We start from the raw sequence: 14,249 nt of genomic DNA, 5'->3' as shown, positions 1-14,249 counted from the left end.
TTTTCCCTCTTTAACTATCCATAGGTCCGCCAGTATTACTAATCTGTCACTAGACCGTTCCGGCTCTCCTATGATACCATCCTATGAATCATCAGTGAGCCCCCAGGCATCTCGCACTTACCTGAAGAATGACACTAATGAGGAGGAGAGGAAGATACTTTTGGTATAAAATTCCACTTTGCGTTACACACAAGGACGTCATAAAAATTCTGCTTTGTTTTTAAATTTTTAATGTTGTTTAGCTCTTCATGTGCCCTGTACATATCTTGAGGGACAGACAAACCGCACGTATCCATACAGTTGTGATAGGGTGGACACAGAAATACTAAATAAGAAAATGAGTTTAAAAAAAAAATCTAAAAGCACAGCATATGGGGTTGGATGCAAAATATGGCTGCCATATTTGTTGTGTTTCAGTGTCATGGTCTGACACACCAGCAGATAACAATTTCAGCCCATTTGATCATACATGTGCTTTTAACGGCTCTAAATTTTTTTTCTCGTTCAGATATTCAATAATTTTTTCACCATACTCCTTTCATTTACTCATCCCCTGTACCAATAACGAGTACCATGCTAGCACGATTATTATCGTGGCTGAGTCACTGTAGAGCCCATTTAAAATACATTTTATGGGTAGTACATAGAGGAAAATCTTATGTTCTGGCCAACGTATAGGTGTCTATAAACTGGGAAACCTAATACCTGATTTTGCTTGGCTGATTTGCAAAAGTTTCCCTTTCCCCAACAAAACGTAGGAGTTTAACTCTTTTAAGAATAGGTTGCTATCGGGACTAACATGCTGTTCTACAAGACCAAACACCGCTGATGTATAAGGTAACCATTGTTTCTGCCTCTATTTTATTGTGACAGGATTCTGTGCAGCTGAAAGAATTGTGGAAAAAAATCTGTCACCACAATAGTGGCATGGAATTTCAGGACCACCGGTACTGGCTGCGGACATACCCTAACTGCATTGTGGGCAAGGAGCTGGTGAACTGGCTGATCAGAAACGGACACGTTACCACAAGGTAAAATCCTGGGTGCTATACTAGAGCAGAAAGAAGAACACCGCTCAACTGTTTTATGCTAAGTTCAGAATAATATTTTAGAGATCATATTTATTTTGCAATGTCAGAAAGTCAGAATAATAATAAAATATATGTGTAATATACAGTATAACACAAGTAAGTACATGCCTCACATTTTTGAAAATATTTTATTGTATATAACACTTTCATAGAATGTGAAGTAGTCAGTGTACAGCTTGTATAACAGTGTAGATTTGGTTTGCCCTCCCTAAATACCTCAACACACAGCTACTAATGTCTAAATAGTTGATATCAAAAGTGAAAATGGTCTAAAGGCCCCTTTACACACTGAGACTTTCAGCGATCCCACCAGCGATTCCAACCTGGCCGGGATCGCTACAAAGTCTCTGGTGAGTCTCTGGTGAGCTGTCAAACAGGCAAACCTGGCCAACGACGCAACAGCGATCCGGACCTGCAGAACGACCTAGCTAGTCAAACACTGGAAACGAGTGATGTGTCACAATATCTGTCAATCACTATTCTCTGTCAGTCGGTCTCTCCCTCTCGGTCTCTATTCTCTCTCTGTCGGTCTGTCACTATCTCTGTCCCTCTCTCACAGTCTGTCGGTCATTTTCCCCTCCTCATACTCACCGGTCCCCGGCTCGGCGCTGCACGGCATTCACACTGCTGCGGCGGCTTTTACTACTTTGAAAAAGCCGGCCGCTCATTAAACAATTTCGTATTCCCTACTTTCCCCGCCCACAGGCGCCTATGATTGGTTGCAGTGAGACACGCCCCCACGCTGAGTGACAGGTGTCTCACTGCACCCAATCACAGCAGCCGGTGGGCGGGTCTATACTGTGCAGTGAAATAAATAATTAAATAATTAAAAAAAACGGCGTTCGGTCCCCCCCAATTTTAATACCAGCCAGATAAAGCCATACGGCTGAAGGCTGGTATTCTCAGGATGGGGAGCTCCACGTTATGGGGAGCCCCCCAGCCTAACAATATCAGTCAGCAGTCGCCCAGAATTGCCGCATACATTATATGCGACAGTTCTGGGACTGTACCCGGCTCTTCCCGATTTGCCCTGGTGCGTTGGCAAATCGGGGTAATAAGGAGTTATTGGCAGCCCATAGCTGCCAATAAGTCCTAGATTAATCATGTCAGGCGTCTCCCCGAGAAACCTTCCATGATTAATCTGTAAATTACAGTAAATAAACACACACAACTGAAAAAATCATTTATTAGAAATAAAAAACACAAACTCATTCCCTCATCACCAATTTAGTCAGCCCCAAAAAGCCCTCCATGTCCGGCGTAATCCACGAACCTCCAGCGTCGCTTCCAGCTGTGCTGCATGGAGGTGACAGGAGCAGCAGAAGACACCGCCGCTCCTGTCACCTCCAAGCAGCTAATGAAGACAGCCGTGCGATCAGCTGAGCTGTCACTGAGGTTACCCGCTGTCACTGGATCCAGCGGTGGATCCAGCGGTGGCCGCGGGTAACCTCAGTGACAGCTCAGCTGATCGCGCTACTCACCTCAGTTGCTGCGTGGAGCTGACCGGAGCGGCGGTGAGTAGCGCGATCAGCTGAGCTGCCACTGAGGTTACCCGCGGCCACCGTTGGATCCACCGCTGGATCCAGTGACAGCGGGTAACCTCAGTGACAGCTCAGCCGATCGCGCGGCTGTCTTCATTAGCTGCGTGGAGGTGACAGGAGCGGCGGTGTCTTCTGCTGCTCCTGTCACCTCCATGCAGCAGAGCTGGATGCGACGCTGGAGGTCCGTGGATTACGCCGGACAAGGAGGGCTTTTTGGGGCTGATTAAATTGGTGATGAGGGAATGTGTGTTTGTTTTTTATTTCTAATAAATGATTTTTTCAGTTGTGTGTGTTTATTTACTGTAATTTACAGATTAATCATGGAAGGTTTCTCGGGGAGACGCCTGACATGATTAATCTAGGACTTATTGGCAGCTATGGGCTGCCAATAACTCCTTATTACCCCGATTTGCCAACGCACCAGGGCAAATCGGGAAGAGCCGGGTACAGTCCCAGAACTGTCGCATATAATGTATGCGGCAATTCTGGGCGGCTGCTGACTGATATTGTTAGGCTGGGGGGCTCCCCATAACGTGGAGCTCCCCATCCTGAGAATACCAGCCTTCAGCCGTATGGCTTTATCTGGCTGGTATTAAAATTGGGGGGGGACCGCACGCCGTTTTTTTTAATTATTTAATTATTTATTTCACTGCACAGTATAGACCCGCCCACCGGCTGCTGTGATTGGGTGCAGTGAGACACCTGTCACTCAGCGTGGGGGCGTGTCTCACTGCAACCTATCATAGGCGCCTGTGGGCGGGGAAAGTAGGGAATACGAAATTGTTTAATGAGCAGCCGGCTTTTTCAAAAGGGGAAAAGCCGCCGCAGCAGTGTGAATGCCGTGCAGTGCCGCGCCGGGGATCGGTGAGTATGAGAGAGGAGGGGAAAATGACCGACAGACTGTGCGAGAGGGACAGAGATAGTGACGGACCGACAGAGAGAGTATAGAGACCGAGAGGGAGAGACCGACTGACAGAGAATAGTGATTGACAGATATTGTGACACATCACTCGTTTCCAGTGTTTTAAGTCCCCTTTACACACTGAGACTTTGCTGCACAGTGGGAAACAAAGGACCAAAGAATGGTCCTGAACGATTTGTAGCGATCAGCAACTTCACAGCAGGGGCCAGGTCGCTGGTGTGTTTCACACACTGCAATGTCGCTGGGGAGGTCGCTATTACGTCACAAAACCGGTGACGTTACAGCGATGTCGTTTGAGATGTTGCAGTGTGTAAAGCCACCTTAAGTGTGTCCAATTATCCATTTTCCCTCCCCGGTGTCATGTGACTCATTAGTGTTACAAGACCTTAGGTGTGAATGGAGATCAGGTGTGCTAAATTTGGTGTTATCGCTGACACACTCTTAGGGGAGCTTTGCACACTACGACATCGCAGGTGCGATGTCGGTGGGGTCAAATCGAAAGTGACGCACATCCGGCATCGCAGACGATATCGTAGTGTGCAAATCCTTTTTGATACGATTAACGAGCGCAAAAGCGTCGTTATCATATCATCGGTGTAGGGTCCGACATTTCCATAATGCCGGTGCAGCGACAGGTACGATGTTGTTTCTCATTCCTGCGGCCGCACACATCGCTGTGTATGAAGCCGCAGGAGCGAGGAACATTTCCTACCTGCGTCCTGGCTACAATGCAGAAGGACGGAGGTGGGCGGGATCTTTACATCCTGCTCATCTCCGCTTCTTTTGGCCGCCTGCCGTGTGACGTCGCTGTGACGCCCACGACCCGCCCCTTTAGGAAGGAGGTGGTTCGTCGGCCAGAGCGACGTCGCAGGGCAGGTAAGTGCATGTGAAGCTGCCGTAGCGATAATGTTCGCTACAGTAGCAATCACAAGATATCGCTATTGCGACAGGGGCGGGTACTATCGCACTCTGCATCTCAAGCATCGGCTTGCGATGTCATAGTGTGCAAAGTACCCCTTACTGGTCACTGGAAGTTCAACATTATGGCACCTCATGGCAAAGGATCCTCTGAGGATCTGAAAAAAAGAATTGTTGCTCTACATTAAGATGGCCTAGGCTATAATAAGATTGTGAATACCTTGAAACTGATCTGGAGCACAATGGCCAAGACTATACAGCAGTTTAACACAACAGGTTTCACTCAGAACAGGCCTCGCTATGATTGACCAAAGAAGTTGAGTGCATGTGGTCATCATCATATCCAGAGGTTGTCTTTTCAAAATAGAAGTATGGAGTGTTGTAAGTATTGCTGCAGAGGTTACACTGTGAGGGGTCCGGCTGTTAGTGCTCAGACTATATGCTGCACACTGCATCAAATTCATATACATGGCTGTCATCCCAGAAGGAAGCCTTTTCTAAAGATGATGCTCAAGAAAGCCCGCAGTTTGCTGAAGACAAGCAGACTAAGAACATGGATTACTGGAACCATGTCCTGTGAGACCAAGATAAATCTATTTGGTTCAGATGATGTCAAGCGTGTGTGGTAGTAACCAGGTGAGGAGTACAATGACGAATGTATCCTGCCTACAGTCAAGCATGGTGGTGGGAGTGTCATGGTTATGGACTGCATGAGTGCTTCTGGCTGTGGGGAGCTACAGTTTATTGAGGGAACCATGAATACCAACATGCAGTGTGACATACTGAAGCAGAGCATGATCCACCTCCCTTCAGATACATGGTATTGACCACAAGCACACCTCCAAGACGACCACTACCTTGTTAAGGAAACTGAGGGTAAAGGTGTTGGACTGGCTAAGCATGTCTCCAAACCTATACCCTATTGAGCATTTGTGGGGCATCCTCAAAGAGAAGGTTGAGGAATGCAACATCTTTGTCATCCACCAGTGCCGTACTGTCATCATGGAGGATGGAAGAGGATCCAGTGGCTCCTTAAAATCTAGTGAACTACATACCCATGAGAGTTAAAGTAGTTTTTGGAAATAACGGTGACCACACAAAATATTGACACTTTTGGGTTCAACTTGTCCATATTCACTTAGGGGTGTTTTCACTTTTGTTGCCTGCGGTTTAGTCCTTAATGGATTGGTGTTATTAGGGGGGAGCAACAAATTTATACTGTTATACAAGCTGTACACTGACTACTTTTACATTGTATCAACAAGTCAGATCTTCAGTGTTGTCCCATGAAAATGTTGTTATTATTATTAGTAAAGTATATAAATATTTACAATAATGTGAGGGGTGTACTCGTGTGATATAGTGTGTGTGTATATAAAATAATGAATGAAATAAAAAAATATTTCTGAAATTTCTTTACTCCTTTAAATCAACTATGCTAATATACTAGAACCATGTTATTTTTAAAGTGTTGTGAGGCACATTGATCATTTTTCCCCATGTTTGTGTGGTTTCCTTCGGGTTCTCCGGTTTCCTCCCACCGTCCAGAGACTTAAGGGCCCGTTACACGGGTCGATTTATCGTGCGTTCGCATGTGCGATTGCATCCGCCCCCATTGTTTGTGCGTTACGGGCAATTTGTTGCCCATGTCGCACAAAGTCGGTAACCCCCGTCACACGTACTTACTTCCTGAATGACCTTGCTGTGGGCGGCGAACATCCTCTTCCTGAAGGGGGAGGGACGTTCGGCGTCACAGCGACGTCACACAGCGGCCGCCCAATAGAAGCGGAGGGGCTGAGATGAGCGGGACGTAACATCCAGCCCACTTCCTTCCGCATTACCGGCGGGACGCAGTTAAGCTGCAGTTCATTGTTCCCGGGGTGTCACACGGAGTGATGTGTGCTGCCTTGGGAACAATGAACAACCGGCGCGCCGAAGGACGATCGATTTTTTTTGAAAATGAGCGACATGTCAACGAGCAACGATAAGGTGAGTATTTTTGCTCATTCACAGTCGCTTGTAGCTGTCACACGCTAAGATATGTCAAACGATGCCGGATGTGCGTTACTAACGACGTGACCCCGATGACATATCGTTAGATATATCGTAGCGTGTAATGGGCCCTTTACTAATAGTGAATCTGGATTGTGAGTCCCATTTGTAACCGTGATGATGCCTGTGAAGCGCTGTATAATATGATGGGTCTACATATGCGAAGCATAATAATAACAATAAAGGGTATGAACCAACTTTTGTGCTTTGTGGGTCAGGTGATACAGTTCATCCACATTTCATATAATTAAGTGTGTATGTATTGTACATGTATGTACACAGATCCCTATATCTCTATTTTTGAAAACTTTCTTACTTTGCAGCATTTTTTCCATGTCTTCCAAAATTTTCCCCATATATAATATATTTATATCTGTGGACATACAGTACTGTACACACGTTTTGGCACATATGGAACAAATGCTGCAAAGTAAGAATGTTTTCAAAAATAGAAATGTTAGTAGTTTGTTCTGTCAGTTAACAAAATACCAACTAAATGTACAAAGGCGAAATCTATCTCACATTGATGTGACTATTCATTGTCTTCAAAACGGCATCAAAGCATCAATTGTTCTAGGCAGACTCAATACAGGTTTAGAAGGAACTCTGATGGGAGATTGTTCCAAACATCTAGGAGAGTTCACCACAAATCTTCTGTGTATGAGGTTTGTACAAATCATCCTGTCTCCATGTAATCCCAAAGAGACTCGATGATGTTGAGATCAGGGCTCTATGGAGGACCCATGTAGGGGGAATTCTCCTTCTTCAGAAATGTATACTGCATCCTGGTAATAAATCCAACATACAGCCAGTGTCATAAAAAGCTAGATTTAAAGTAAAAGGATCAAGGAATCTTGGAAGTGATGCTGTACCCCTCCAGAGCCCTGATCCCAACATTAAGTCTGCCTGCGATTAGATGAAGAGACAGAACGATACCCGCAGGCCTCATACACAGAGCTGTGGGTAGTTCTCAAAGATGTTGGGAACAACTTTCCTCCTAAGTTCCTTTACAAACTGTGTGAGAGTGTTACTAGAAAAATTAATTCTCTGATGCTGCTTTACAGGCAATTGGCGGTCACACCAAATAATAATTTGCTTTTAGATTTCTCTTTTTTTTCATTCACTTTGCATTTACTTAATTGCTAAAAAAAAATTTAACATTTCATTTTTTTGTAAGTATTTTTACATTGTAGCATTTTTACACATCTGCTAAAACCTTTTGCCCAGTACTGGTTGTGTGTGGATTTGGATGCACTCCTCCTCGCACATATAGGCAGTGTCTGAGACCACCACTTATGTCTGACGGCATGTACACAGTATAGTGCCGGGCCTAGTTCTCTGAATACTGCATGATTGGGCAGACGGATCTAAGTTAGAACGAGCTGAAGATCATTTCCGGTGGGAACATCTGTGCTTGTCCTGGTGGTACACCACAAAATTAAGTACAAATTAAGTTCAATAATAAGATACTGGCCATTCCTGCCCCTTGTGGGAATATATTAGAACTACAGGTATTATAGTATATTTATTGATGTGCTGTGACCCATCAAATCTAACAGTATTTCATGTGTTCTGTGTAGGTAAATACACTGCTCAAAAAAATAAGAAGAACACTAAGACACCACATCCTAGATCTCAGTAAATGAAATATTTCAGCTGCAAATCATTATTAATTACATAGTGCAGTGCAATGAGAAGAATAAAACATAAATGAAAATTAATATCCCATGGGCGTCTGGATTTAGAATGATACTCAAAGTCAAACTGGAAAATCAAATTACAGGCGGATCCAACTTCAGTAGAAATGCCTCAAGACAAGGAAATGAGGCTCACTAGTGTGTGTGGCCTCTATGTGCCTGTATGACCTTCTTACAATGGCTGGACATGCTCTTGATGAAGCGGTGGATGTTCTCCTGAGGGATCTCCTTCCAGACCTGGATTAAAGCATTAGTCAACTCCTGGACAGTCTGGGTGCAATGTGGCGTTGGTGGATGGAGCAAGACATGATGTCCCAGATGTGCTTGGCTGGATTCAGGTCTGGAGAACAGGCAGACCAATCTTTAGCATCAATGCCTTCATCATGCAACAACTGCTGACACACTTGAGCCACATTAGATCTAGCATTGTCATGCATCAGAAGGAACTCTGGGCCCACTGTATCTGCATGTGGTCTCACAATGGGTCTGAGGATCTCATTTCGGTACTTAATGTTAGTCGGGGTACCACTGGCTAGCACATGGTGGGATGTGCAGCCCTCCAATGAAATGCCACCACACCATCACTGTCCCACTGCTAAACTGGTCATCCTGGAGGATGTTGCAGGCAGCAGAACGTTCTCCAAACCGTCTCCAGACTCAATCATATCTGTCACATGGGCTCAGTGTGAACCTGCTCTCATCCGTGAAGAGCACAGGGCGCCAATGTCGAATCGACAAATCTTGGTATTTTGTGGCAATCGCCCTGCACGGTGTTGGGCTGTAAGCGCAACACCCACTTGTGGATGTCAGGCCCTCATAACACAATCATGGAATCTATTTCTGACAGTTTGACCAGACTCATGGACATTTGTTATCGTCCTATGGCACCCTCCACATCCCCTGGTGTACTCGCCTGTCTTCTGGTATCTGCTCCATGCTCTGGACAATGTGCTGACAGACACAGCTAACCTTGCCACAGCTTGCATTGATTTGCCAAACTTGATCAACAGCACCACTTGAGCAACCTCTGTGCTACCTCCAGGGGGGAGAGCAATGACAAAATGCAAAAGTGACCAAAACAACAGACAAAAATGATGAGAACAGAGAAATGTTCTGTGGTCACCACCTGCAGAACTACTCCTCATTTCTACCTGTTGTCTGTTCCATGGAGAAATTGATCACAATCAGTGTAGCTGCATAGCTAGACAAGCTGATTTCACAGAAGTGTGATTCACTTGGAGTTGCATTGTGGTGTTTAAGTGTCCCCTTTATTTTAGTCTAGTTAAAGTGCATAACTAACAATATTGAAGTGAAAACCAGTATAATTATTCTTATGATTTCTTAGGCTAGTTTCACACTTGCGTTGGGCGAAATCCGCTGGGTCCGTTGCTGCGTCGTTTTAACGCATCTGTTATTTCTCTGATGCCTCATTGCGGGACACAGGACCATGGGTGTTATGCTGCTTATCCATAGGAGGACACTAAGTAGATGCAAAAGGCATTAGATTCTCCTCTGCAGTATACACCCCCTGGCCGGGCCAGGCAACCTCAGTTTTAGCTAAATGTCTGTAGGAGGCACATCCTTTCAAGGTTTTTTGTTATTTTTTGAGGGCGACGGTTCCCCTAGGGACCGATCTCCCAATACCATCAACGGGCGGGAACACGGAGTGTTGCCTCCCTGTACCCCCTCCTGCGACGCTGGATCCTGGGCTGCAACTTACTGGACGATGGGTCCCACAGACACCGATTTTCCAGAGGCCCAGGGCAGAGGCTCACTTTTTCAGCTCCTTTTGCAGGCACGGAGTTGATACATTGCACCTGTGTGGCCGGACACAACAGGCTGACTCTATTTCCACTGCCTGGACTGAGGCAGTGTTTAAGGTGAGATCCTCCCTGACTGTTTTCCCAGGCAAAGGGAGTAAGACGGCTCCTAGAACTAATGATCTCACAGGCTGTATTCCCACCATAGCTACGTGCTAGCTGGAGGGAGGGGGGAGTCCCTTGATGATTGCAGGGAATCCTGCAGAGACAATATACCGGTGGCGGGGGAGGGCTTCCAGGACTCATGAACTCAGTCTTTATTCCCACTAGCTTTGTGCTGGCTGGAGGGAGGGGGGAGTTCCCTTCCCGCTGTTTTTCCACTACTTACAACTGACTTCTTCTCGGCGCCTTTTTTTAGCCCTAAGCCCCGCTCCCCTCGGGCCGAGATAAGCCAACCCATCCCCCCAGGAAAGCGCGCGGAGATCTCCACACAGAGCGGGTTTACTCCTTCCTGAGGGCGCAGGGCCATCGGCTGATTCTGGTGAGGTACACCGAAGCAAATACGAACCTTGCTTCTCACTGCTTCACTGTAGCTCTGCAGATCATTGCTCCCCTCCTGGCATACTCCTACCAGGAACATGCAAAATTCTAAGGTTACTAAGAGTGCTAAGGCTCACATAGTCTATTATTCAGCCTGCACTACGTGCCACGCTGAGCTACCACGTAAACACACCTCTTCTTTCTGTGAGTCCTGTGCCCCTGTAGCCCCCCAAAACCCCCTGCCACCACCGCTGCAACAGTCAGCCCAGAGCCTAGAGCTCCCAGCCCACCGGAATGGGCACAGTTTCTGTCCCAATCCATGGAAAAACTGTCCCAGAACCTGGTGCTGGCTATGCAATATTGTCCTCCGCACGCTTCTGGGCCCCCGGATGGAACGCAGCTTATTGTCACCCCTATGGAGGGTCCTTCTGAGGAAATACGGGCCCATACTTCACCGGTTGCATGGATCAGAAAAAGGGCACACGGCCAGGTGTCTCCAGCACTCTCTCATGGCCCCCAGGGCTCTCCCTCGGTAGCACACAGGGCAGACTCTCCCACACGTTCCACGGCTTCTGAAGAGCTGGAGGAGGGAGAATGCTGTTTGTACAAGGATGATTCCTTGGTCACAACCTTCCCAGATGATCAAACTGCAACAGACTCCCTTATCGCAGCAATCAACCAAACTCTGCATGTGGAGGATTCCCCATCCACTACCACTGACTATGCGGTCTCCTTTAAGAGGGCAAAGAAACCCCAAAAGGTTTTCGCTGATCACCCAGAGTTTCAAGATATTCTCACACAGCAAAGGGAGAAACCTGACAAGCGCTTCGGTAACCGAAAACTCATGGAGGCCCGGTACCCCTTTGCCTCACCTGCCCATAAGGGCTGGGCCGATCCACCCTCGGTCGACCCCCCCGGTCTCCCGCCTTGCCACAAAGACGCTCCTGTCTTTACCCGATGGCTCCTCCATCAAGGACCTGACAGACAGACAGGTGGAGCACCTCGCCCGCTCTGCCTTTGAGGCTGCGGGTTCCTCCCTCTCGCCCTCCTTTGCCTTGGTGTGGGTCGCAAAGGCGATCTTGGTCTGGGCAGAATCCCTTAACACTTCGCTTGAGGAATCCCAATTTCCTCATACCTTCACAGAGGTAACAGCTCAAATTGCCACTGCGGCGGAGTACCTGATGTAGGCCTCCATTGATGCTGCTACCTGCGCAGCATTTGCCGCCTCAAATACCATAGCCATCCGCAGAGCTCTCTGGCTCCGACAATGGCGAGCGGACTCTGCCTCCATGAAGTCTCTCACGGGTCTTCCCTATTTTTCAGACCGATTGTTTGGCGAACTTTTGGACAAGCTCATTTCGGACGCCACGGGAGGGAAGAGTACCTCTCCCCGAAACCCACTTTGTCATGGCAGCCTAGACCAAAATAGTCCAGGACTAGGGAGGCTCGTCCACGACGTTTGCCCCCCTCATGACTCCTTCGACACCCCGGAAGACACCCTCATTATAGGGGGTCGACTGCGGCTCTTCCAACACATCTGGGCTGCTGCCTCAGACGACAAATGGGTGCGAGACCTTGTGTCTTCCGGTTACCACATAGAACCGGCTCGGGGGTCGGGTACGAAATTCTTTCTCTCAAGCCCCCCAAAGACTCAAAAACGACGCGAGGCCTTTTTCTCAGCAATCCACTCGCTCCAAATGGCAGGAGTGATAATACCTGTCCCGGATTACGAGAAGTTCAGGGGTTTTTTATTCAAACATTTTTGTGGTTCCCAAAAAGGATGGGTTAGTTCGACCCATCCTGGACCTCAAACACCTGAACAAACATGTGCACATACGGAGATTCAGAATGGAGTCCCTAAGGTCCATTATTGCATCCATGGTCAAAGGGGAATTCCTTGCCTCCATAGCTATCAAGGACGCGTACCTGCACATACCCATCGCCCCAGCTCACCAAAAGTTCCTCCGCTTCGCGGTTCAGGACTCCTATTTTCAATTCGTAGCCCTACCCTTAGGCCTTGCCACCGCACCAAGGGTCTTCACCATGGTGGCCGCAATGAGTGTCCTTCACGCCAGGGGAGTAGTCGTTCTGCCTTACTTAGACGACCTCCTCATCAAGGCCCCCTCCTTCCGCTACTGCTCAACCAGTGTGCAGATCACCGCGGACACCCTATCCCGCTTAGGGTGGCTACTGAATCTAGACAAATCATCCCCGGTCCCATCACAATCCATCACCTTCCTGGGAATGTCCCTGGACACCCATCGGTGCTTGATATCTCTCCCTCAGGACAAGGCGATAGCTCTACGACAAGTGGTACGCTGCCTTCTACGTCCTCCGACTCCATTCGATTCAGCATGAGGGTGCTAGGCAGGATGGTGGCGGCTATGGAGGCAGTGCCCTTTGCTCAGCTGCACCTCCGTCCTCTGCAGTTGGCACTTATAGCTGCCTGAGACAAGAGCCCCTTTTCCCTGGACAAACATCTTCACCTGACGCCTGCAGTCAGGTATGCACTCCGCTGGTGGCTTCGGTCCTCATCCCTATTCAAGGGGAGATCTTTTCTCCCAGTGAACTGGCTGGTCCTCACCATGGACGCCAGCCTCCTAGGCTGGGGAGCAGTGTACCGGCACCACACTGCTCAAGGACGTTTGACGCCCCAGTAGTCTTCCCTACCCATAAACATCCTGGAAATCTGCGCGATCTTCATCGCGCTCAGGGCGTTCCACCCTCTGCTAGCGGGTCGTCAGATTCGAGTCCAATCGGACAATGCAACAACTGTAGCCTATATCAATCGGCAGGGGGGCACCCGCAGCAAAGCGACTTATCTCTAGGCCCACAGGATCCTCAGCTGGGCCGAATCAACGGGGTCAGTGATATCAGCGGTACACATACCGGGAGTAGAGAAATGGGCAGCGCACTTTCTAAGTCGCCAAGGCCTGGCTGCCGGAGAGTGGTCTGTCCACCCAGAAGTGTTCCTACACATCTGCAATCGCTGGGGTACACCAGACGTGGACCTAATGGCCTCAAGGTTGAATGCAAAGGTACCTGCGTTCATATCCAGGTCACGCGACCTGCAGTCCATCGGCGCGGATGCTCTAGTCTGCCCCTGGCACCACTTCCGCCTGCCTTACATATTTCCACCTCTACCCCTGCTGCCGTGGGTAATCAGGAAGTTCAAGGCAGAGGGAGTGCCGGTGATGCTGATAGCACCGGACTGGCCCAGGCGCGCCTGGTACACCGAATTAGTACAAATGCTCACAGATGCACCGTGGCGCCTTCCAGACATTCCAGACTTGCTGACCCAAGGGCCCATTTCCCATCAGAACTCCAGAGACCTGAAGCTGACGGCATGGCCATTGAGACCTGGGTATTAACAAGAGCGGGATTCTCCCCCACGGTTATCTCCACCATGATCAGCGCCCGAACGCCTGCTTCATCCCGCATTTATCACCGTACGTGGAAAATCTTCCTTTCATGGTGCAGGGAAACTAACGTCCAGCCTATGCCTCTGAACATCCCCAGAATTCTTGATTTTCTGCAGTCTGGCTTGCAAGCGGGGTTGGCCCTCAGCTCCCTTTAAAGGGCAGGTCTCAGCGCTCTAAATCTTCTACCAATGCCGCCTGGCTCAAAACCCGCCAGTCAAGACCTTCCTCCATGGTGTTTCCCATCTAGTTCCCCCGTACAAATGGCCGCTGGACCCATGGGACCTCAATCTCGTTCTGGACGGTCTC

At 48.3% G+C, this 14,249-nt stretch overlaps 1 protein-coding gene across 2 annotated transcripts in view; it reads left to right on the top strand.

The window, feature by feature from the left end:
• PIKFYVE (phosphoinositide kinase, FYVE-type zinc finger containing) overlaps window positions 1-14,249 on the top strand; it is a 460,760-nt gene that overhangs the window by 70,997 nt on the left and 375,514 nt on the right. For both annotated transcript variants that reach the window (XM_075317792.1, XM_075317791.1), the window contains exons 8-9: window positions 25-163; window positions 874-1,031. In XM_075317792.1, the coding sequence (XP_075173907.1) occupies window positions 25-163; window positions 874-1,031 (297 nt within the window). The remainder of the gene's footprint in view (window positions 1-24; window positions 164-873; window positions 1,032-14,249) is intronic.

This window comes from Anomaloglossus baeobatrachus, chromosome 7 (assembly GCF_048569485.1).
Source record: "Anomaloglossus baeobatrachus isolate aAnoBae1 chromosome 7, aAnoBae1.hap1, whole genome shotgun sequence".
NCBI lineage: Eukaryota > Metazoa > Chordata > Amphibia > Anura > Aromobatidae > Anomaloglossus > Anomaloglossus baeobatrachus.
The sequence above is the reverse complement of the archived record's forward strand: the minus strand, read 5'-3'. Positions and strand labels throughout refer to the sequence as shown.